Below are 25,388 nucleotides of genomic sequence, written 5' to 3'. Positions count from 1 at the left end.
GTCCCTCCACCCATCCCCTCACCAGCCAGCATATCCACCCACTCCCACTCCCCCCCCCCTCCCCACCAGCCACTAGTAAGTAGTGTCGTAGAGGGCTAGGGCTGTGCCGGTCGGGTGTATTCCCGGGAACGGCTACGGTAGCCGGATTGGCCCAGCTGGAGATGCGAACACACCAATGGACTGCGCCCCATCTCCCCTATCAGTTAAACAGAACATCCCTCGGTAGCCCAGCTAAACTGCGCCCAACAGCAACCTCCCACAACACGACAATTTTCATCAGCATACTGATGTTGGTCGTTAAGTGGAAGAAGAAAGGGAGAGAGATTGACTGAATAGGGGAAAAAGAGAAGCAGAGAGAGATAGTCCCTTCAGCGCATACAAAACTCTGCTGCCCGACTCGTCCTCAGAAAGAAAAGATCTGAGCACATCACTCCTCTTTTGCAACATCTCCACTGGCTCCCTGTCTCACACCGAATAAAGTACAAAAACCAAATAAAGCAGTAATCGTGACTGATTACTCACCAAATTACAAAGTTGATACTAATGAGTAGTGATTGATTCAGACCCACTGGAAACATAAACATGTTGATGCAAATAAATTTACAACAGACAAGAGTTGGCCTGAATGTACACACCACCTTTGTGTGTGTGTGTTTCCACTGCCACAGATCGGACAATCATCAAAACGTCATGTGAGGTTGTGGTGAAACCATTCCATTTGGTAAAGTGTAAGCATTTCATCAACAATGTGTAACATAAGAATACTGTGGAACGTGAATGGCAAACAAAACTAACGAAAAGAATGCTGATGATATTCAGCTTCAGGCTGCTGCCTATTTCGTGCTTGCGTCCGTCTGCCGCAAACCGAAAGTGTCCAATTTCAATTTTTCACGGAAATTTTCCGGTCATGCTGCAGCGGCTGGAGGACTGCGTCACTTCCGTTTCCGTTCCATTTATATTCCCTGCAATGAGACATCGAAAATTCATGTCTTGTTTATGTTTACAAATCATCTCTTGAGGAAGGATCAAGACTGTTCCGAAAATTTGGAATACGCGATAGATTGATATGCTTTTCTCCTCTCTCTCTCTCTCTCTCTCTCTCTCTCTCTACTGAACTTTTTATTCCTGAAGTATGTGTGTTGTATTGTCTTGGCGTTAGAACTGGGTTGGATGGGGGAATCTAGTCTGTCTCTCTTATAGAGCACATGACAACACAGGGAATTGAATTCTTATCAAATTCATTATAAAAAGAAATGGAGACTGAATATCAGTCCAGATAAAACCAAAGCTAATGTGTTCCATGGTAGGAAAAAACAAAACATGGCGCATTTTCTTTTGATAATCACGGGTTAGAGGTTGTTAATTCATTGGTGAAGACGACAGGAGAGTGATGATCAAGATCCGTCGACTCCCAATGCAGTGGCACCAATGGATGAGGCAAGAAGAGCAGGCTGTCGACGCTGGTGAAGAAGAAATGCGGTGTAACCCCCCTCCTGCTCTCCCCACACCCACACCTACACCCACACACACTGTCTCAGTTGACCTACCGCAGACAGCTTTTTCCACCCTCATTGACGTGGTTTATCACACGCGGTCATTCCTAAAATCATAATCTGCCAGGCATGTTTCGTTCTGCTACACGGAGATTAGCACAATTTCCTATTTCGTGTAGCAGCATCACCTCTCTGAAGACAGAAGCCTTGACGGTGTGATTATGTTTCACTTGATTAATTAATCGCCAACCTGTATGTCAATGCTAAAGGAGGGCTGTGTGTTTAGTGTGCTCTCTGGCTTCCACTGTCACTGTGTCGTTTGTAACAGGTATGTTGATTACTGCCTCGTTTTCTCTGGATGTCTGTATTAATGATAAAGGTGAACACAATGGTGATGGTGATGATGATAATTGTTTTTCGTCGTGATTCTTTTGTTGTCACATTATTGCCGCTGTTGGTGTTGCAATTCCACTTCATGGCACAGAGAAACAGCCACTGACTTACTTCATGACGGTTGTACGAAATGTTTGCAACAAGTTTCTTTGAAAAAAAATTACCTGAAATGGGTGAACGAATGAATAAACTACTGTTTTAGTATCTCCTGAAACCCTATATATGCATGTATGTATGTATGTATGTGTGTGTGTGTGTGTGTGTGTGTGTGTGTGTGTGTGTGTCCATTTCCTTCATTGCAGAAAATTTTTGTTTTGTTTTCATTTTCATTTTCAGTACCACTCTTCAGTTTTGGAAATCGCTGGGCTCTCCTTTCGCTGAGACGATGAACAACTCTAAATTGTAATTGATCTCTTACCGCTGAGTACTGTTCACTGCCATTGCCAAGATATCCGACGGATTCACAAGGGACGAAATTCACTTTATATCGGGTATACCAAACAGTTTTCTAAGAGGATTCAGATGACTCCAAGTTGCTTTCATTGAGGGATCTCATCTTCTAGATGTATATCTTTCTTCTTCTTTTTTTCTTTCTTTTTTTAATCAGAGAGAGGGGGAGAGAGAGTTCATCCAAAAGAGAACACTGAATTTGGAAAGATGATGATGAAGATGACAAACAACAAAATTAATTAACAGGGCGTGACAAGGGAGGGAATTTAAAAAAACAACAACTGTGCACAGTCGGAGATAAGATAAGATAAGAATAACTTTATTATCTCCAACTGGAGAAATTTAGTCAGGTGCATTATCACAACATAGACAAGTAAACAACATGGGGACCATAACTGTAAGTCAACAACAGCTTTTACGAATATTACGAAGATACAAATGTAAAAAATATCACATATACCGTTTCATACATACATCCACACACTGCAGGTAATAACTAGTATTCTTAATGTAAAACCAGAAAGAATTAAGAAACATTATTTGAATATAATTATAAACATAGCCTACTATACTGCACATTGATTATAATAGACAGATAAGATAAGAATAAAGATAAATTGCTGAAAACCACAACCAGATAATCAGCACACACCCGCACACACCTACTCCACACACGCGGATTACTTGATTAAACAAGAGTAATAAACATATGTTCTCAAATAAAAGCATTTCACATATTCGCTTTTAAAAAAACATTGCAATTAATTATTACATCGTAATTATTAACAGAAATATATTGCAATATTCAGGGATGGGGGGTGAGGAGAGAAAAGAGGCGAGAGAGGCGGGGGCGCCATGGCAACAGGTGCTGACGATAGTGTGACAACGGTGATTTTTGGTGATTATTTTGGTCTCGTCGGGATGGGAGCTTGAGCTTGCACAATGAAGTCAGCTGCCAGGTGGGGGAGTGGGGACCAGTTAAAAGTAGGGAAGGAGGGGAGAAGGAGGAGGGAGAAGGAAAGAAGTGTGTGTGTGTGTGTGTGTGTGTGTGTGTGAGGGGGAGAGAGAGAGAGTGTGTGTGTGTGTGTGTGTGTACGTTTATATCTTAATCTACATACTTAACTTGCTCAACTTCAGTTTATTTGCATGTGAACTTATTTTATTCTATCTTATTTCTATTTCATCATTTTTGTGTGTGCATATGGAACTGCTAATGTAAGTACCTTTGCATGGACTATAATCCAGTCTTAAGACTTGGGAGTGACCAGGCTGTGATCACACCAGGATGGAAGGAGAGTCCAGTGGGTGTGTCGTCAACACCACACAACTGCTGCAGTCTGAGGCTCCAGCTTCCCCCACAGACACAGGTACTGGTGACACAGACACAGGTACTGGTGACACAGACACAGGTACTGGTGACACAGGCACAGGTGACACAGACACAGGAACTGGTGACACAGGTACAGGTGACACAGACACAGGTACAGGCACGGGTACAGGTGACACAGACGCAGGTACAGGTGACAGGTACAGGTGACACAGACACAAGTACAGGTGACACAGACACAGGTACTGGTGCCACAGGTACAGGCGTCACAGACACACACAGGTACTGTGACACAGACACAGGTACTGGTGCCACAGACACAGACACAGGTACTCGTCATACACACACACACACACACACACACACACACACACACACACACACACACACACACACACACACACACTATTCTGGAATACAGAATCACCACAACATCTGTGCTTGAAAACTTTGGATGTGACTTTTTCAACAACGTCTCCGTGCAGGGCACACAGAGGGAACGGAAACGGAAGTGACGCAGTCTTCCAGCCGGTGCAGCATGCTGGGATTCTGTCATGCACTGGGCAGGAAAAGTCCTCTGACCTTCACCTTGGCTTCTGCCTTGTGCTTTCTGACCCAAATCAGCATGGTCGTCTTTACCATGTCACAGGTACCTGCATGTGCGGGTTTTTTGTTGTTGTTGTTGGTTTTTTTTTGGGGGGGGGGCGGGGCGGGGGGCGGAGGGGATGATTATTCTCTCTCTCTCTCTCTCTCTCTCTCTCTCTCTCTCTCTCTCCTGAGTTCTTGTGTTTGGACATTTTAAGTCTTTTCTTGTGTGTGTGTGTGTGTGTGTGTGTGTGTGTGTGTGTGTGTGTGTGTGTGTGTGTGTGTGTGTGTGTGTGTGTCCTCCTGTAGGTTCTCTTGTCCATCCATTTCAGCAAATTCATCATTTAATTCTGTTTGGATGCAAGCATTGTGTCATGAATTATTCAAACAAAGCTTTTCTGGTAAAATGTACCAGATAACAGCACATATGTACAGTTATATATATTTCGTATATAGTAATATATGTATATATATATATCACGCGTTTTCTTTGATCAGGAAAAATCTGACACTTTCACAAGTTTTGATTGGAGGCGGGGGTCAACAAAGAAAGACCGTCCTGCGCCACACTCCTTTCTCCATATGTGAATACGCCTGAACACTATTTGATTTATAACAATTGTTCTGTTTTGGGACTTGAACATGCCGAATCTGATTTTGTGATATTTCGTTCGTCTGCTTGTACCTTTATCTACAGATGACACTGCTTTAATGGCTAACACCAGATTTTTTTGTAAGGAGAAACCTGATCTCTTTACTGAGTCTGTTAAAGAGAATGGAGACTTGATGTTAATCCATAAAAGATCAAAACTGTTGTGTTCCATGACACAAGAATTCCATGTGATGTATTTCATACAGAAAATACATTATTTGATGTTATTAATCTCTCTCTCTCTCTCTCTCTCTCTCTCTCTCTCTCTCTCTCTCTCTCTCTCTCTCTCTTTCTACATATTATGAGAACGGAGACTTGATGTTAATCCATAAAAGACCAAAACTGTTGTGTTCCATGGCGCTAAAAATTCATGCGATGTATCTTATCAAGAAAATATATTATTAGATATTGAATTCAGTCGAATAGGTAGCCTTTGAGGACAGCCTACAAAATCGCACAAATGACCTTCGAGACCAAAAGCCCCAGATCGTCTCATCACTCAGCTGAACAGTTGTGCATTTTTCTAGTCATTTGGGTCGATTTGCAGTGAACAGACATGTCAGAGAACAGTGCATTGGTCTTACCAGCAGCAAAAGGATAAGTGGGATAACAGCCTTTTCAGCTCGATGAGACGGTTGCTTGGGTCATAAAAAATTAGGAAACAAACATTGGGTGTCAGTCACTTGGGTCATATGAACTGGAGTTCGTGGGTGATGAAATTACCAAGTTGTGGCTCAGTAGTGCCGGTGGAGCTATTGTGTTCAGTGTGCGTGTGTGTGTGTGCGTGTGCGTGTGTCTGTGTAAAAAGCAAAACAGAAATATGCATGTAACGAATCATGATCCCATCGCTTAAACCCACACAAACGATGTTGAATTGCTGGCTGGAGCTGTCTGGTCATAGTTCTACAATAATTATTAAAGATCTGCTGGACTGTTTCTCATTGAGCAGTTTCTCAGCAGTATACAGGTCGCGTTGGCCACTTTATTGGTGAAAGGCAGCTAATGTCAGTTCAGGAGGCTGCAGACTTGGCAGATACATTTGCTGAAACACACAGACGACAGAAAGGGGATGCATCTCCAGCCAGAGAGTCCCTGTCCATCAGAAGCAGTCTGACAATAGTGTGACAGAACGCAGAGATGTGGTCTGCATTTTGAAGGGACATTAGAGGACAGAGTGTGTGTGGTGAAGGAGAAGGAAGAAAATGTGGGCCATCCAGTTAAAACAAAGGCATATGAGGCAGCTTTGTCTTTTTCAGTTTCAATTTCTCGAGGATGCGTCACTGTGTTCGGACAAATCCATATACGCTACATCTGTTAGGCAGATGCCTGACTAACAGCATAACCCAACGCGCTCAGTCAGGCCTTGAGTGTATGCATATATATTTGTGTACCTATCAGAGTGGATTTCTTTTAAAGAATTTTGCAAGACAACAACACTCTCATTGCCATGGGTTCTTTTTCAGTGTGCCAAGTGCATGCTGCACACGGGACCTCGGTTTACACGCAGTTCGATTTTTCAGTCAAACTTGGGAGAAAGGGCAAGAGCGCGCAGGATTCGAACCCAGACCGTCATAAACTACGTACTGGCAGATGAGCGTCTTAACCATACTGCCACCTTCCTTCCTAAAACTGAAAGCGAAACAGCTTTGTGACAGATGCTCAGAAAGGCTATGTGCTCCACAGTTTAGTGTCAGGGCCGGGGTGCACTCAGTACATGTGCTGTGTGATGCCGGAAGGCCGGGGCAAGTCCCGTGGCCCAGGGTCAGCAGACAGGTGAATCCTTGAAGGTCACCATGGCAGAACCCATCAGGGGGAAGGAACTGCCTCTGGCGTGGATAAATGATGAATTGCCGTTCTTCACAAAAGCTTTCGCCACAATTTATGACATGGGTGTAATTGGAGAGTTTCATTTTGTAATGGAATTATCAAAATTCAGTTACCTAATAAGATAGTTTATTCCTTAAATAAAGACGTACATGATTCAAAATCTGTTTCTATTTTTGTGATTTATTGAAAGCAGGCCAGGGAGTGCTGGGAAAACTTATGAAGGAAAGTGGTGTTATATGACGTATTCTTTTCTTTAGTTTATCACCAACTGAATATGTCAGAATAACTATTATTGCTTATCAAGTCACCAAATTGAAAAAAAATCAGTTGACTTTCAATGTTTTCTTTAACTTGTGAATTGCGTAAGTTACGTATAGTTTATCCACTGAGCCTTATCAGGAGTATGATGAAACAACTTCCTTGTATCTTTGATTCTTTGTTCTTTCTATTGTATGTGCACATGCATGCACACATTACTGCCTCAGTGTTCATGAATCTCTTCCTGTCCTTTTTGTCCTGTCCTATCAGATAACGTCCCTGGAGAAAGAGTTTGGCTTCACATCCTCTCAGACTGGGCGGATCGTGTCTTCGGCCCAGATCGGCAGTCTGTGTCTCGTGCTGCCCTCTGGCTATCTGGCCTCTCGGTTGCACGTGCCGAGGTTCATGACCTTTGCCGCTGTGATCTTTGGCCTGGTCAGTGTCATGGCCGGTCTGCCACGTTTCATCTTCTCCGCTTCTGACGCGTCGGCTGACGTGCGTAACAGCTCTGTTGGCAGTGCAGGTGAATAGCGACGTTTAGTGTGTGTGTGTGTGTGTGTGTGTGTGTGTGTGTGTGTGTGTTGTCCTCTGGCAAAGTTCTGTACAACACAAAAACATTTGCATGCACATAAGGTCTGAATAGCGTATCGTGATATGCTGCTGGTCAGGCATCTGTTGAGCTGATGTGGTGTTGCGTATATGGATTTTGTCCGAACGTACTCAATCCTCCTTGAGAAACTGAAACTGGAACTATCATCATCATTCTTCTTTTGTTTCCTCTTCTTCTGTGCACCATTGCAATCAATATAATCATCAGTGCTATGTCCATGACAGCCGACGTTGGTCCGGCGTTGTGCCGGTTGGGGGAGGGCGGGATAGAGGGGGAGAGGTGTGAGGGTGTGGGAGCCCTGAGGAATGGAACCGCGGACAGTGGAGAGGCCACACAGCTGGCCTACAACCCACGGGCCTTCCCCGTGTACGTCTTCCTCATCGTCTGCCAGGTGTGTGTGTGTGTGTGTGTGTGTGTGTGTGTGTGTGTGTGTGTGTGTGTATGTGTGTGTGTGTGTGTGTGTATGTATGTGTGTGTGTGTGTGTGTGTGTGTGTGTGTATAAAGGTGTATGTGTGTGTAAATGTGTGTGTGTGCGCGCGCGCGTGTATGTGTATGTTTGCTTGTGTGTCTGTGTCTGTATTTGTGTGTGCATGTGTGCGTGCGTGCGTGCGTGGTTGTTTGTGTGTGTTTTTGTGTGCGTATGTGTGTGTTTGTCCGTGCGTGTATGAATGTGATGGAGAGATAAATAAGCATTGTCTCATCAGTTGACTTCTGCGCGTGCGCACACACACGCACTTTCACGCACGCACGCACGCACACACACACACACACACACACACACACACACACACACACACACACACACACACACACACACACACACACACACGTATTACGTGATGTCTAATGCACAGGTGATACGAGGAGCCATGGGCACTACAGCATTCCCCATGTTCACAGAATACATTGAAAGCAACGCCAAGAAGACTGACACTGGATTCTACATGGGTGAGGCGACAGGGAGCAGGGAAAGGAGAGGAGTGTTTGGAATGACGGAAAGAAAGAAAGAAAGAAAGGAAATAAGAGGGGGAAGGAAGAAAACACACACACACACACACACACACACACGCGCGCGCGCGCGCGCACGCACACACCACTCATTCATACATTATGTACATATCTTAATGTTAGATGTCATGCTTCACCAAAGACGCGACCTTCACACCACCGCATCACCCCATCAGTCTCATTAACCCCGTTATCACAAATAGACCAGTCTGATACTTTACGTGTGGGTGCATATCTGCAGCATTTTCCCCAGGCCAAATACTAACAACACCCTGTTCTCAGACATGACCTTCAGGTCAAAGGTGCTGCATACACAAGTTATCATAACTGCAGACAGAAGGAGCACAACACACACAGGCGTGCGCAAACACACACACACACACACACACACACACACACACACACACACACACACACACACACACACGTTACCCTGCATGTTTAATGTGAGAAAGTTCCAGAAACTTAGAAACCCAGACTCTGCTGTCCCATCCACGACCATACGACATGTATCTGCTGGCGGTAAATATTGGTAACCCCGGGAGGTATTCACTGTTACTGTCACATTCAATGGGGGTTAGTCTCTGTATGCCCTCAGGAATGAACACTGGTGTCTCTATGTGCCCACATAAATGAATGAACACTGGTGTCTCTATGTGCCCACATGAATGAATGAACACTGGTGTCTCTGTGTGCCCTCAGGAATGAACACCGGTGTCTCTATGTGCCCACATGAATGATTGAACACTGGTGCTTCTAGGTGCCCACAGGAATGAATGAACACTGGTGTCTCTATGTGCCCACATAAATGAATGAACACTGGTGTTTCTATGTGCCCTCAGGAATGAACACTGGTGTCTCTATGTGCCCACATGAATGATTGAACACTGGTGCTTCTAGGTGCCCACAGGAATGAATGAACACTGGTGTCTCTATGTGCCCACATGAATGAATAAACACTGGTGTTTCTGTGCCCACAGGAATGAATGAACACTGGTGTCTCTATGTGCCCACAGGAATGAATGAACACTGGTGTCTCTGTGTGCCCAAAGGAATGAACACTGGTGTCTCTATGTGCCCACAGGAATGAATGAACGCTGGTGTCTCTATGTGCTCACATGAATGAATGAACACTGGTGTCTCTATGTGCCCACATGAATGAATAAACACTGGTGTTTCTGTGCCCACAGGAATGAATGAACACTGGTGTCTCTGTGTGCCCAAAGGAATGAACACTGGTGTCTCTATGTGCCCACATGAATGAATGAACACTGGTGTCTCTATGTGCCCACAGGAATGAATGAACACTGGTGTTTCTAGGTGCCCACAGGAATGAATGAACACTGGTGTCTCTATGTGCCCACATGAATGAATGAACACTGGTGTTTCTATGTGCCCACAGGAATGAATGAACACTGGTGTTTCTATGTGCCCACAGGAATGAATGAACACTGGTGTCTGTGTGCCCAAAGGAATGAATGAACACTGGTGTCTCTATGTGCCCAGATGAATGAATGAACACTGGTGTCTCTATGTGCCCACATGAATGAATGAACACTGGTGTTTCTATGTGCCCACAGGAATGAATGAACACTGGTGTTTCTATGTGCCCACATGAATGAATGAACACTGGTGTTTCTATGTGCCCACAGGAATGAGTACTGATGTCTGTGTGTGCCCACATGTATGAACACTGGTGTCTCTGTGTACCCACAGGAATCATGGCCTCAGTGGCAATGCTGGGACCGGCCGTGGCCTTTCTGGGCGGCGGGGCCATCAGTAAACTGCACGTGTCCCTGCAACGTGAGTCCTTCCTCTGCCATGCACACCACGTGCATTGCACTGTGTTAGGCCCTGATACAGACTGTTGTTTTTTTTACTGTTATAATGCCTTATACTATGCTGAACTGCACTGCACTGCACTTCACTACACTACACTGCACTCCACTGCATTACACTATACTACACTATATCACATGTGTTCGGCCCTGTACACTGCACCATACTACCCTACATACTTAATATACTGAACTGCACTCTGCTTACCATGCTAACAATGCACTACATTATTCTGCTGTGTCTTACGCTCCACAATATATGCACTGTACTGTAACACATTCAATGAAATTCTGCACAAATGGAACAGAATGCTTTGGTTTAGTATACTGTATAGTAAAGTATGTTGTGTTGTGCTGTGCTGTGCTATGATATGATGATATGATATGAATACTTATATAGCGCCTATACTCGGTCAGAGCTCTAAGAACGTTACAAACACTGAGTCATTTGCACAACAGGCTCCCTACCTGGGTAACCCCGATTGACGGCTGCCATCTGGCGCTCATCATTCGTTTCCTGTGTTATTCAATCAGGTTTCAGTCACGCACACATACTTATACAGACGTGTAACATTTTACGTCTATGACCGTTTGTTTATTGATCTCGCCATGTAGGCAGCCATACTCCGTTTTCGAGGGTTGTATGTGGGTATGTTTCCACAACCCACTGAACGCTGACATGTATTACAAGATCTTTAACGTGCGCATTTGTTCTTCTGCGTGCGGACATACACGAAGGGCGTTAAAGCACTAGCAGGTCTGCACATTATGTTGACCTAGGAGATGGGAAACATTTCCACCCTAAACATACTGAGTTCGACGGGGTTCGGACTGAAGAAAACTCGGGCGAGAGTCCTGTGCTCTGACCATTTGACCACCACACCCGTCACTGTGCTGTGCTGTGCTCCTGTGCTGACTGTAATGCCATGCTGTGTAATGTGCCGTCACTGTGCTGTGCTGTGCTCCTGTGCTGACTGTAATGCCATGCTGTGTAATGTGCCGTCACTGTGCTGTGCTGTGCTCCTGTGCTGACTGTAATGCCATGCTGTGTAATGTGCCGTCACTGTGCTGTGCTGTGCTCCTGTGCTGACTGTAATGCCATGCTGTGTAATGTGCCGTCACTTTGCTGTGCTGTGCTCCTGTGCTGACTGTAATGCCATGCTGTCTAATGTACCGTCACTGTGCTGTGCTGTGCTCCTGTGCTGAATGTAATGTCATGCTGTGTAATGTGCCGCGTTTCAACTCTCCACACAGCATTCTGATGGACTCTGTTATTCCACCCATCCATCCATCCATCCATCAACCCTTTCCATTAATCCTTCATTCTATCCATCCAATGATTACACCCACGCACTCATCCACCCAAACACCCACTACCCATCCAACTTTCAATCCATCCACCCACCCATTGCATGTCCATCCCCTGTGACAGCCACGGACATAGACCCGACACACCCAGACTGGGTGGGCGCCTGGTGGCTGGGCTTCCTCATCTTTGGCTCCCTGGCTGCTGTGGCGCCTGTCTTCCTCTGCCGCTTCCCCCGGCACCTCCAGCCTCCTCCCCCGCCCCCCTCACCACCTCTACCTCCACCCACACCCTTCTCACCACCTCTACCTCCACCCCCACCATCGCCCCTGTCGTCGCTGCCTCCGTGCAGAGAGAGTGAGAGCAGTCAGGAGGAGGGGAGGTCAGCTGGCCCGAAGCAGGAGTCGTGTCCCCTTGCTGGCCCGACGTGCTGTTTCAGAACTGAGAGGTGAGGCATTCTCGTTCTTTGTCTTCTGCACGAGCCATGGTGGAGCTGAGAAAAACAACTCACAAACAAAAAGCGCACATGAAAATACGACAATATCGTGAACATGACCGATTAGAACGTGAAAACTGGCGCTGCTCTTTAGTCTGTGTTATCTTGGTAAGAATTTAATTATATCTTTATCTTTCTATTTGAGTCACTTGTGAAAACAATGAGAGTGCATGTAATAACCCAGTGTTCGGCTCTCGTTCGGCTCTCTCCCTCTCTCTCTCTCTCTCTCTGCGCGTGCGCGCGCGCGCGTGCGTGTGTGTTGTAAACTTTTAACTTTGTCATTTTATCCAGAGTATTATGTCTGCCAGTACCAAATTCGGATGAAACATAGTAGGGGGGAAAATGAATACCTTCACAGTCATACCAGTAATAGGTTGTAAGTCTTCCAGATGAAGCTATATTTCCTGATCGTCAACGGTTTATTTCGTTGATGATCCGGATCCAAAAAATCACAATTGATGTTTGGGTTTGAAGATGGCATGACCTCGTTTATCTTGTTCACAATGAAAAGAAAAGAAATACTAATTCTGGACAGAACCCATAGTGTGACACTGACTTTACCATCGACGTGTTTACTGCATATGAATATCTGAAGTGGATACTGAATTAATGAAAAGGAACATAAATGAGAAATTGAATGGACAAGTTTGTAGTGTCCGTAAGCCTTTCAAACACGTGTCTCCGCAGATCTGGAGAAAACGACTACATGTTGCGGTGTGCCTGAGGCGATAGCAATGTCTCCTTTACCGCGGACCTTAAAGTATTTCTTAAATAATTGAAATGCGCTAAAATAACATGATTTAAACGGCGTTTATACCTCGAATACTGTAATCGATTTATCACGCTAGAAAAACATCAGCTTAAATATCTTTTTTTTTTTACCTGCAATGGTAGGCGTGCTTTAGCGTTGTGAGTAAGTCTAATTACTGTCGACCCGAAAATGTATGGTTCGAATCTACTATCATGCTATCCCTTCGGGATTTTTCCTGTGTACCGTACATTAACTGTTTTCATGCTATGTCTTCAGGGTTTTTCCTGTGTACCGTACATGAACCGTTTCTATGCCGTCCCTTCAGGGTTTTTTTTTCTGTGTACTGTACATTAACTGTTTTCATGCCGTCCCTTCAGGGTTTTTCCTGTGTACCGTACATTAACTGTTTCCATGCTGTCCCTTCAGGGTTTTTCCTGTGTACCGTACATTAACTGTTTTCATGCCGTCCCTTCAGGGTTTTTCCTGTGTACCGTACATTAACTGTTTTCATGCTGTCCCTTCAGGGTTTTTCCTGTCTGTCGCACGGCTGATGATGAACCCAGTGTACCTACCTCTGGTCCTGTCATTCTGTTCCATGGGATTTGCTATGAACGGCATCTACGTGTTCATGCCAAAGTACATGCATGACCAGTTCCAGATCCCCGTATGGAAAGCCAACTACATCATGGGTGAGTGATAGAATGGGTCTTTTCCGTACAAGATCTGTGTGTTTAGAAGTGTTTTGCATTTCACATTTCCCTCTGTCCGTGCTTCTTTCTCTGTCGTTCGGTCTCTGTCGGCCAGTTGTGTAAAACAAGGGAATGATTGTAAAAGATCTGTGTGTTTGAAGTGTTTTGGTACTGGTCACATCTCTATCAGTTGGTGCTTCGTTTTCGGCCTGTCCCTTTCTCTGCCTCTCTTCGTCTGTCTCTGTCTGTGTCCCTCTCTGTCTCTGTTTCTGTCTGTCTTTCTGCATGCCTGCCTGTGTCTGTCTGTCGGTATACAAATACCTAGGCCTATATGGACATGATATTGTTATCACGATATCTCTGTTCTTATCTGTTCAGGCAGTATATGTTGTCCGCTTTATTGCCAGCTTTCAAAATATTCTGCTGGACGGTGTAAACATGCGTGACGTTCCTTGTTATCAGTTAAATAACATAACGATGTCGTGACTGTGATGGTCATTGACTCACGCTACCTTTGAATTAGTCTGCCTTATCAAACCAGTGTGTCTGTTTTGTCAGAAAAAAAAAAAAATTTCAATCGTATTTTACGGTGGGCTTTCGTTGTTGTTGTCTGTCAGGTAACTCATGTCAGGTTCCCTGTAAGAAAATTTGTGGTCTTCGTCCTTGATTGAATATTTGAAGGGGTTTTTCATAGCATGCCACAGTAGAATTTTACGTTTAGTATGACGCAATTTTTGTTTGACGTTCTTTAAAAGGGTGTGACGCGTTCTTGTTGTTGAGGGAAGGAGGAAGGCTTAACTGAACTTAGAAAGGGGGAGCGGTGATGGCATGGACTGTATATGTTGTGCTGCACAGTGTTGTGTTTATTCTGTGTATCATGTGTGTGGTTTTGACCCACCTTCATCCGCCTTGGGGTAATGTTCAACTTTAGAATACTAAACTCAGGGGGGCTGTTTAGACGAAAAACAAAGGGTGTTTTAGGCTCACCTCGATGCTCTAGGACCACTCCTTTCCCATGAAACTGCGACAAATACACAGTAAGCTGAGTACTCCTTCCCCACCTGCACGCCATTTTGACTGCAATGAAAACACACAGAGATTGATGACGCGACCACCCGCGTGATCAGCAGTCAAAATGGCTTGCAGGTGGTTGCTCTGGCTGTGATTGGCTGAACTTACTGTGTATAAAATTGTCGCAGTTTCATGGGAAAGTAGTGGTCGTACAGCTTAGCTGAGGGTTCCATTCAACTTAGCGCATCGAGGTGAGCCTAAGACACCCTTTGTTTTTCGTCTAAACAGCCCCCCTGAGTTTAGTATTCTAAAGTTGAACATTACCCCGCCTTGGACATAATTGACTTTGTGGAGTTCTAGTCACAGTGATTCTACAGACGTTGTGCATAATACAATCATTTCAAGTCAAAGTTCTTCAATGTCATTTCCTTTGAATGATGTTCGTGTCGGGCTCCCGAGTTTGTTACTTGTCATGTGCCTTGTGAACATCTTCACTTCTGAACATTGAAGCGTTGTGCTTCTCGTGGATTCTGGGTTTTCATGCGGAGTGTTGGCGGGACGTGGACTTCTGTGATGTGGTCGGATGACCAGAAGAGGTCTGTGCTTTACTTTTGTTCTGTGCTGGATGTGACCTCAGAACTTTGAAAGACGCCATTTAAGTCGTGATCTGACGTGATTTAGTCCCGTGTATCAATAATTTTCATGGTTTTGGAAAGCCAGATGTGATGGAGGGCAGTAGTTTCCTCAGATAATTGTAATTGGTGTTTGTATATCAGTAACTCAAGTATCATATTTTTTAAGCACTTGGACGTGTGGTTGTGGATCTAAAATATGAATTGAATATAAAAGGTTTTTGAGCACAGGATGGTGTTGTACACAGTTATGTAATAGTATCATGCTAAATCATGCTTGATAAACGTGATTGATTGACTGCTTGGTGCAGTGAGCTGATATGTTTAGCTTCGCTAAGAGAATGTGTGTGAAGTCACCTGAATAACTTCCCAGAGTGGAAATGACTAAGTAATTTGCTTTGTTTCTTTTCTTTTCTGTGGGAGATGATAAGGTGTGTGATGACCTACCCGGTCCCTGGTGGGAATGTAATTGATAAAACCAGAATTGAAAAGTTGTAAATATTGTATAAAATCAAATTAGTTGAATAAAAAAGAGTGATTTTCAAAGTTTGTTTTGACTGAGGACTGAGCTGGTGAAAATGTGTATGCATATTTGAATGTTATTTGTGAATAAGTGTGAACCAAACATATGAGCTTCTGACATTGTCCTTTAATTTTTCTTTGCTTTTCCCTGTCAGTGTACCATGGGTCAATGTGACATTGACTGTGTGACACACTGCTCTGTACTGGCCAACATGGGTTAATATGACAAGGAATGTCCCTTGCATTGTGCTGTAATGACCAACATGGGTTAATATGACCAGGGATGTGTATTGCATTGCACTGTGCTATACTGACGAACATGGGTTAATGTGGCAGGAATGTCTATCGCAGTGCACTATACTGACCAACATGGATTAATGAGACAGGAATATCTATTGTACAACACGGTACTGACAGGAGGGGCAGAGCTCAGTATGGGCACCAGCGGGTTCCTGGCAGGGGGCTGGCTGACCAAACGCCTCAAGCTGACCCGCCGCGCTGTGTACACACTGACGACGGCCGTCAACGGGCTGAACGTGCTCATTGTGCTGGCCTTGATGTTTGTCGGCTGCCCTCAGGCCACCCTCACTGGAGATCCCGGGTAGGAGGTGTGGTGGGGGTGTTTGGTGGGTGATGAAACATGGTGGACGTGGCTATGTGTGTGTGTGTGTGTGTGTGTGTGTGTGTGTGTGTGAAAGGAAATCTTTATTTATGCCAGAACTATCTTTCCATCGGCTCAATAAGCCATCCAAGTAAAGTTATGCTGAAAACTTACTAAACAGACTGAAACATGAAAGAGAGACCATTATTGTTGAAGAACAAGCAGGTTTTAGGACAGGACGGAGTACCTTCGCACAGCTTGAGTAACAATCTGAGTAGTCTGAGAAAATTACCTTCAGCACCAACAAAACCTGTATCACATATTTGTTGACTTTAGGAAGGCCTTCAACAGGGTGTGGCGTGCTACCTTGTGGTGTACCATGAGGAAATACAACACCAATTCCAACCTTGTCATGTGGTCGTACTGTATAACAAGGCCACAGGCATTGTACCCCTGAATGATAACAAGGGAAACTGGTTCCACACAATGGTTGGAGTGGGTCAGGGATGCTTACTGTCTTCCACATTCTGCAGTGAGTGTCATTCTGGAGAGGATTATGGAAGATGTCTTGGAATACCATGAAGGGACTGTTTCTATTTTGGGATGAACGATTACCAATCAGCGTTTTATGGATGATGTTGATGGTCTTGCAGGAGGGAAGATGAATTGGCCATGTTGGTGGAACATCAGGACAAAGCGGCCTCTGCCTTTGGCATGGGAAACAGTGCATCCAAAAAGGCTAAACCCATGACCAACAACACCCTAGGTATCACTTCAGACATAGAGTCAGCAGAAAATGTTTATAAACCCTTAAGACATTTAAGTACCTTGGCTCAATCATATTAGATGACGATCCAAAATCTGATATTGTGACAATAATTGCACAAACAACAGCTGCAATAGCAAGATTCGAAACCATCTGGAGAAACAAGAACATCAGTCTGCACCTGTTGCACTCCTTACCTGGTCAGTCCTTATACACAGATTATGTAACAAACAAAAGGTCAGCAGCAAGATCCGACAAGCAATATGACATCATGATGACCTCACAGTAGTCAAAAAACGGAAAATGAAGTGGTATGGACAGGTTTCCCGCTCAACAGGACTTTACAATCTTGCAAGGAAAGTCAGTGGAAGCTGCAGGTTAGGAAGACAGAGAAAGAGCTGGATACCAAAAATCCAAGAATGGACAGGTAGAATCCCAGAGAGCAGCAGAGGACAGAGACAGGTGGAGTAAACCGGTGGCGTTGTCCTCACCAGTACTCTAATTACATCGACAGAAGTCAAGGGACTGGTGAATGTGTGTGTGCGTACACCTACATTTCTAAGCTCGTTCATACACGTGCTTATCTAAAAAAAATGTTTTGATGTATCATAAGCATACACACTCCCTTCAAATGCTGTCTTACTGTGTGTGTTCCAGAGATTCCACAACCTCACACAATTGCTCCCTTCCTTGTGCATGCCCGGAAGAGGTGTTTCCGGTCTGTGATCGCGAGTCTGGTGTGACCTACTATTCGCCATGCCATGCCGGCTGTTCAGTATTGCATGATGGTGTAAGTCTGTCTTTACCTCCCCTTCCTCCTGCTCTGTCCAGTCTCTGTCTCTGTCAGTCTGCCTGTCTCTGTCAGCATGCCTGTCTGTGTCTGTCTCTGTCTCCCCATATCACACAGGTCTCTCGATTTCTCTCATGTCTCATTGTTTTCATTTTGTTCTGTTTTGTTTACATTTTATCATCTCTTTCTTCATTTCAAATCCCACTGACTGTATTTTGCCACAGTCAGCACGAGCAGACCTTGTAATGCTTCACTCTGACCATTAAGTAACGAATTCTTTATAAGCTCATTTAAACGTGTACTGAACAAGTACTTCCACTTTAACATGTACTGAAGAAGTACTTTACTCGTACATGCGCTTCGCTGATTGTTTGCCTCCTGCAGGTATATGAGAATTGCAGCTGCACCACATCAGGACAGGTGTACGCTGGCGAGTGCAGGGCGGAGTGCACGTCATTGTACTATTATTCCGCTTTGTTCTTCATCATGATTTTCTTCGCCTCTGTAATGGGGCCTCTGGACTATCTGCTACTGGTCAGGTCAGTGTGTGTCTGTCTGTGTGTCTGTATGCGTGTGTGTGTGTGGTTGGTGAGAGGTACAGTATGCATGCAAGTGAGTCATATATGTGATGTGAGTTCAAGCAAGCTGTTCATATCCCTGACACACGCAGTAGGGAGGGCAGGGAAACGAGGTTCGGGTGAGAAGGAAGACAAGGAAACAAAAACATCAGTCATGTCCATGAAGTAAAGGGACCGATTTAGTGTCAGACACGGTCATACGACTGCACAGTGGGACCCACACCAAGTGTACATGTCTGACACATGTCCACGCGCAGACAGCGTGAGGCAGCACCACGGTCACGTCCTGAGCTCCCGCTGTCTGTCACGGGCACACAACGTGTGGGGGAACGTCACGGGCACATGACGTGTGGGAAACGTCATGGGCACGTAACGTGTCGGGGACGTTGGAGCTTTCGAGCTCAGCTATGCCAATGTTCTGGGACAGCGCTGATTTCCTTCCTCACAAGCTTCAATGGCCTGCATTTCTCCCCTCGTCTGTTCCTGCCTATGGTACTGTTAGAAGACGGGTCTGGATCATCACTCTGGTGTGGTCTGTGCAGAGAGACACATCTTACAGCAAAGGAGGGCTGCATGACAGATGGTGGCTCGTGCCAGCTGTTGCTCCATTTGCTGATGGTAATCTGGCGTTATGGGGCGTACAAGTCGTCAGTTGAGTGTGAAGACTGGCCACCTGATGGTCCTGAAGATGGCTAATTCAATGACAATCACCTCAAATGACAGGGGTATAATTGGGGTTGTGCTGAATCTTGTCTTACTAACTGGTCTGACCATTGCTGTGAACTGCAACCTGACTCCACCCTGTGAAAAAACATGACCATAAGGACGCATATTGATGCATCGTTAAACTCCACTTCATGATCTGCATGAGACACTAGATCCTCACCAGGATGACATGGCTGGTTGCTATGGAAATACATTATGGCCTGACTGGTAGAGTAGTGGTGTATAGTGGTGTATAATTGGGGCAGTGCTGAATCCTTTCTGACGAAGCGGTCTTATCACTGTGTTTGATATCACAGCCAACTGCTTTTTTCTGTTTCTCTCCTATCTCCCGTATCCACAGCACAAGGCAGGGTTCACAGGTTTAAATTCTCACACATGGTGGTATTGTACAGGTCTGTGCTCACGTCAGAAGCAGGTCTGGCCATTGGATTCAACCAGTTCTTCTCTGGAATCATTGGTAAGTATGCAAATACGTATGATGACAATAATGAAGATGATACTGATGATAATTATGACGACAAAGATATTGATGTTGATGATTGTGATGACTGCATGGCTGGGAGAAAGAAAGCAACAATGTGAATAAAATTTTTAAAAAGAGGAATATAAGAGAAAATGAATTCAATTTCTATCACTTCACAGGAAATGCATTTCATTTTACATCAGCACATCCACTAAGATCAGTAAATAAACACACAAGCAGTCCACACAACGTGTTGTGGAGCTGACTGAAATATGGAGCTGTTCGGGATGACTTGTGCCTCTTGACCTGGACTCTTGCTGCACGACCTGGACATGATGACTACGAACAGTTGTGCTTGACTGGTTCAGGCCCATTTCTCTAAAATGGCCCACAGTATTGCGACGAATTTCAGTCGGGTGAACGTTGCCATTCTTGAAACGTGTCTCTTATACAGGAAGTTGATGACGAGTATATACATACAAAGATAATAAATATATATATATATGTGTGTGTGTGTGTGCGTGTGTGTGTGAACCTGTGTATTCAACGCAACAGCAGTTACAATCTTTTAGAGCTGCTTTACTTGCCACACTACACATTAACTCTTTCCATACGAACGGCGAAAGAGACGACGTTGACAGCGTTTCACCCCAATTACCATCATCAAAATATTGCAAGCGGAAGGCTCTTATACTGAAGACGTGAATGTTGACAAAGAATACCACAATTCTGACGACGGAAGCTAAAGGTTGGGTCATTCAGACACCCACTGGACATCCAAGGGGTCTGTGTTGAGGAGGAGAGAGGGCTGGCCGTACTGAGTGAGTTAATACTCATCTCATGATGAAACACTCTGTACCATTATCATTCTGTGTATCTCCACCCCCTGTGTGATATGACACGTTCTGTAACCCCCCCCCCCCCCCATTCCCCCTCCCTCCCTTACACCACATGTTCTCAGCACACTGTGATGACTTTCTGTTCCTCAGCCTTTCTGGTGGGACCCATGGTTTTTGGGAGACTCATCGACTCATTCTGTGCCCACTGGAAGACGCCATGCGGAGTGAAGGGCCAGTGCTCCGTCTACAACAGGGAACGGTTCCGGATGGAGATGCACCTGTACAGCCTTGTCTCCATGGTGATGGCCATTGCCTTCATCCTCCTCTCCTTCTTGCTCTACGTCTGCTGTCCCCGCTTCTCCGCCTTCACGTCAGAGGGCGCTGGCGGTGATGAAAAGCACGCGCCAACAGAGGGCGAGGGATGTTACAACAACCCGCCACAGGAACTGCAGACCCTGCTGACGTCACAACAAACTGACACTGTCGCTGTCACCGTGCTGAAGGGAGGCAACACCAACACTGCTGACACTGTTCCTGCCCACCACTGAACCCCTCATCACCATCCCCCAAGTGATGGTTTCCTGCTGGGAATGAGGACAATGGTGTTGAAGTCATACTCGTATTCTGTGTATTTTCAGTAGCAGTGTATCATACAGAACACTGTCATACAGAAACAGAATAGCCGTACAGTCTCTCTTTTTTTTTCTGTTGTTTATCTCAGTTACCGTTTTTTAGACAAAAACAAGGGCAGTGGTTCCTTTAGTTTTTTTTCGAAAATCCGACATGTCCTTTGATCAAAATGGCAATTTTCCGGATTTTCGTTCTATCATTATTCAGGATTGTGTGGAATACTTTACCTGACGTACAAGTCAGTGGATTGCCGCTTTTGTACTGAGGGATACTGCAACCAGTTGTCCAACTATCTACATTTCAACCAGTCTGTACTGCAACCAGATGTCCAATTGACTATAATATTCCTATTGTATGTATTAAGAATACATTTTTACATAATGGTTAACTTTCTTCGAAGACTGCTCAGGCCAGATGACATAGCTTCATGAGTGTCATGATTATTTGCCTTTCGTGTCAGTGATGTCCAGGATGTTTTGAGAATGTTTCTGACCCGGGTTTGGTTTTGTGTGTATGTTCCAGGTGTACTGCTTAATTCAAGGCTGTTTGTGCCTTCAACAGGCACTGTATTCTCTTCTTATCTTGTTCTTCTCTTCTTCCCACAACTATTGTAAAATAAAACAATAGAAAAACCCTGTTTGTGACTGGCCTCTGTATTCCCATGGCCTGTGCGAGGGCCTTTCTACCCTTTCTCTTTTAATTCTGTAAATTCAAGATTTCCGTTATTCTTTTGTAACCCCTTTCATAATACACCACTCGGTCCACGGTCACACACACACACACACACACACACACACACGCACACGCACACAGATATATATATATATATGTGTGTGTGTGTGTGTGTCTCTTTCTCTGTCTGTTTCTCTCCCTTTCTCTCTTTTTGTCCATCTCACTCCGGCAGCAGTGGCACCTGCAGAAACTGAAATACACGTGCTGAGTTCATCTTCGAATGCTCTTTCTGTCACTGTCTTTTCCCTTTCTCTCTTTCACACACACACACACACACACACACACAGAGGAAATTACCAAATTCCGACAGGTAATTATGCCAGTTGGTCAAACAAATCGGCCTGTTATCCAATAATAGGCCATTGGCGGCTCCAACTCGATGACATAGGTGAAAAGTCGATTCCCCGTGTTACCGGGTGCATTCTGCTTCTGCTTCCAGGTCCAGTTACTGACACCATTCTATCAGTCGGCCGAGTTCGTCAGAACATTCTTTTCTTCAACTCAAGAGAAGGGAAGAGGAGAGAGAGAGAGATACAGTCAAATAGAGTAGTGTGCGTGCGTGGGTGCGTGCGTGCGTGCCTCTGTGTGTGTGTGCGTGTGCGTATGTGTGTGTGTGTGTGTGTGTGTGTGTGTGTGTGTGTGTGTAAGGATTAGAGAGTTTGATGGCTGACCGAAGATAGGCGCAATGTAAGTATCACGTATCTCTTTAGATACAGGGCTTTTTCACGACGAAATCTTGCTTTTCCGTGCCTGTCATTTCAAAATTATTGCTCAAGTCCTTTTCTGGCCAGAATGTTCTTCATGCGCCATAGTGCACAACAGTGGAAAGCAGTTTTTTTGTTTTGTTTTTTGGGGTGTTTTTTTTTGTTTTTGTATTTCCTTGTGGAAATCATAACAAAAATCGTCACTCAGTTCAGAGCTGTGAGGAAGACAAAAATGTAAAAAAGAATTCTCTGTCTGTATGTATGAGCCTGTCTATCAGTTTGTGACTGTCTATCTGTCTCTGTCTCTATATATATCTCTGTGTGTGTGTTTTGTTTTTGTTTTCTTTAGGCGGAGGAGTAGGGGGAGGGGGGCGAGGAATGCTGTTCAGTTCAATTCATCTCAGTTACTCAAAGAGGTGTCTATGTGTTCGGACAAATCCTTATACCCTACACTACATCTGCTAAGCAGATGCCTGACCAGCAGCGTAACCCAACGCGCATAGTCAGGCCTAGAGGAAGAAAAAAGGATACATAAATAAATGGATAAGTCATCAAATTACTAGTAATGAATAGATATACTAGAATAGATAATTAATAACTCTATGAATACAATAGAATAAAAATGAGTACACAGACAGATAAATAAATAAGTGAAATGCAGACAAAAAAGATAAATGAAAAAACAGTTAAACAAAAGTAAATAAACACAGACACGCACGCACACACATACACACACACACATACTCAAATGTGCACAACAGGTATGCAACAAATATGCATTCTCACATGGATGAAAGCACAAATGTACACAAGCCCAGCACTACATATAAAAGCAAACGAGCCCTCTCTCTCTCACTCTCTCACACACACACCAACACACACACACACACACACACACACACACACACAGGGTTATTGAAATGCTTTATCCAAACCTCAGGCAAAAAAGACTCGAAGTTGAGAATATGATTCTGTGCTTGTCTGCCTCTTATCCAAATGTGGCGACAGTGTTGTAGATTGTTATTTGCTTAAAACAATTAAACAAGAAATTTCATAATCCCACAATCGTTTCTGATCGCCGTTAACTAGATTCAAAACCAATCATAAATTGATTTTGAAGACCATATGAATTCACAAAAAAGAGAAATGTACAAAATCGAAATTTACTATTAAAAAAATCCACTAGAATAAAATGATAATGGTAAATGACAGGTATGAAATCAATATTGCCATACCACTTTCAGCGTAAGATACGCAATTGACAGGCAAAACAAAATAAACGTTAAAATAAAATTTTAAAAATCTTTGTAAAAGGGTAGAATGAGGTGCTTAATAAAGATCCAAAGACAGCCTGGAAAATGATTAAAGATTTATAAACAATGACTGAAAGGAACAAATGCAAACTTCAATTCAAATGTACTTCAAAATCGATTTCTCATATGGAAAATTTAATCAGCAAAGACGCGGAAGCAAATGATGAGCACAAGACAAAAATTCAAGATAAACTTGAAAAAAAACAAAGAAAGAAATGTCTGATGATAATTATACTCTAAGTGTAAATGAACCAATTACAGACGCAGAGATATGACAGCCGTTAGGTTGTCAATAGAATTAACCATCGGGAAGGGACCTGCTGACATATGAAAATTTTTAATGATAATAAGCAGTCTTCCAATAATGTTCCCATCATGCAAAGGATACAGTACACATTGTATATACAGCAGGCGTGTCTTCAGGTAGTAGGAAAACTGGCTATAATAACCCTTTGTACAAAAATGGATATACAGCAGCTTGTCTCCAGATAGTAGGAAAACTGGCTATAATAACCCTATGTACAAAAATGGATATACAGCAGGCGTGTCTCCAGATAGTAGGAAAACTGGCTATAATAACCCTTTGTACAAAAATGGATATACAGCAGGCATGTCTCCAGATAGTATAAACACTGGTTATAATAACCCTTTGTACAAAAATGGATATACAGCAGGCGTGTCTCCAGATAGTAGGAAAACTAGTTATAATAACCCCATGTACAAAAATGGATATGCAGCAGGCGTGTCTCCAGATAGTAGGAAAACTGGCTATAATAACCCTTTGTATAAAAATGGATATACAGCAGGTATGTCTCCAGATAGTAGGAAAACTAGTTATAATAACCCTATGTACAAAAATGGATATACAGCAGGCGTGTCTCCAGATAGTAGGAAAACTGGTTATAATAATCCTTTGTACAAAGACGGCAATCGAATGGACCAAAATAATTATCGAGGTATTACACTGCCTAGTTAGCAAGGTAGAGTATTCTACATGATCTTGAATACAAGAAAGGGTGACGATCTGGAGAATAATCTGGAGAAGAACTTCAGTACAAATTTTATTCTAAAAGAGCAGTAGATAAGGTCACAATTAAGCGAGGTTGACTTCATGGAATTGTGTTGATCTTAGAGAAGCATTCGACAGTGCCTAGCATGATGAACAGCTACTGTGACTGCAAAAATAAGAATAAAAGGCAACCGTTTTACATCTTAAAAAAGATATACGTAGATAAACACTAAATCCTATGCAAAATCACGAGCACATTCCATTCTGACACTGAAACGCTGTCATGGCTATCAGTTGTCTAACTCTGGTTATCCACCTCGAACACTGTATTCATTCAGTGATGATACTGTATCAGCTCAACAACACTGTCCTCATTCCCAGCAGGTAA

General features: G+C 44.0%; 1 protein-coding gene across 3 annotated transcripts; it reads left to right on the top strand.

Annotated features, from left to right (window-relative positions):
• The first annotated feature begins 1,724 nt into the window (after positions 1-1,724).
• On the top strand, positions 1,725-16,402 carry LOC143297158 (solute carrier organic anion transporter family member 3A1-like). Of its 3 annotated transcripts, none has more exons than XM_076609345.1 (11): positions 1,725-1,821; positions 2,223-2,377; positions 3,582-3,703; positions 4,149-4,312; positions 7,256-7,508; positions 7,820-7,986; positions 8,451-8,544; positions 10,321-10,407; positions 11,875-12,196; positions 13,520-13,684; positions 16,267-16,402. In XM_076609345.1, exons 3-10 carry the CDS (start codon positions 3,622-3,624, stop codon positions 13,641-13,643), a joined length of 1,293 nt encoding a protein of 430 aa, XP_076465460.1. In that variant the 5' UTR covers positions 1,725-1,821; positions 2,223-2,377; positions 3,582-3,621; the 3' UTR covers positions 13,644-13,684; positions 16,267-16,402. The 3 variants fall into 3 exon arrangements, with proteins under 3 accessions (XP_076465460.1, XP_076465461.1, XP_076465462.1); XM_076609347.1 differs by having other exon boundaries at positions 1,766-1,821; positions 2,223-2,288; XM_076609346.1 differs by lacking the exon at positions 2,223-2,377.
• The last annotated feature ends 8,986 nt before the right edge of the window (positions 16,403-25,388 follow it).

The sequence above is a fragment of the Babylonia areolata genome, chromosome 22 (assembly GCF_041734735.1).
Source record: "Babylonia areolata isolate BAREFJ2019XMU chromosome 22, ASM4173473v1, whole genome shotgun sequence".
NCBI classification, from domain to species: Eukaryota; Metazoa; Mollusca; class Gastropoda; order Neogastropoda; family Buccinidae; genus Babylonia; species Babylonia areolata.
Note: the sequence above shows the minus strand (reverse complement) of the source record. Positions and strands in the feature narration are given on the sequence as shown.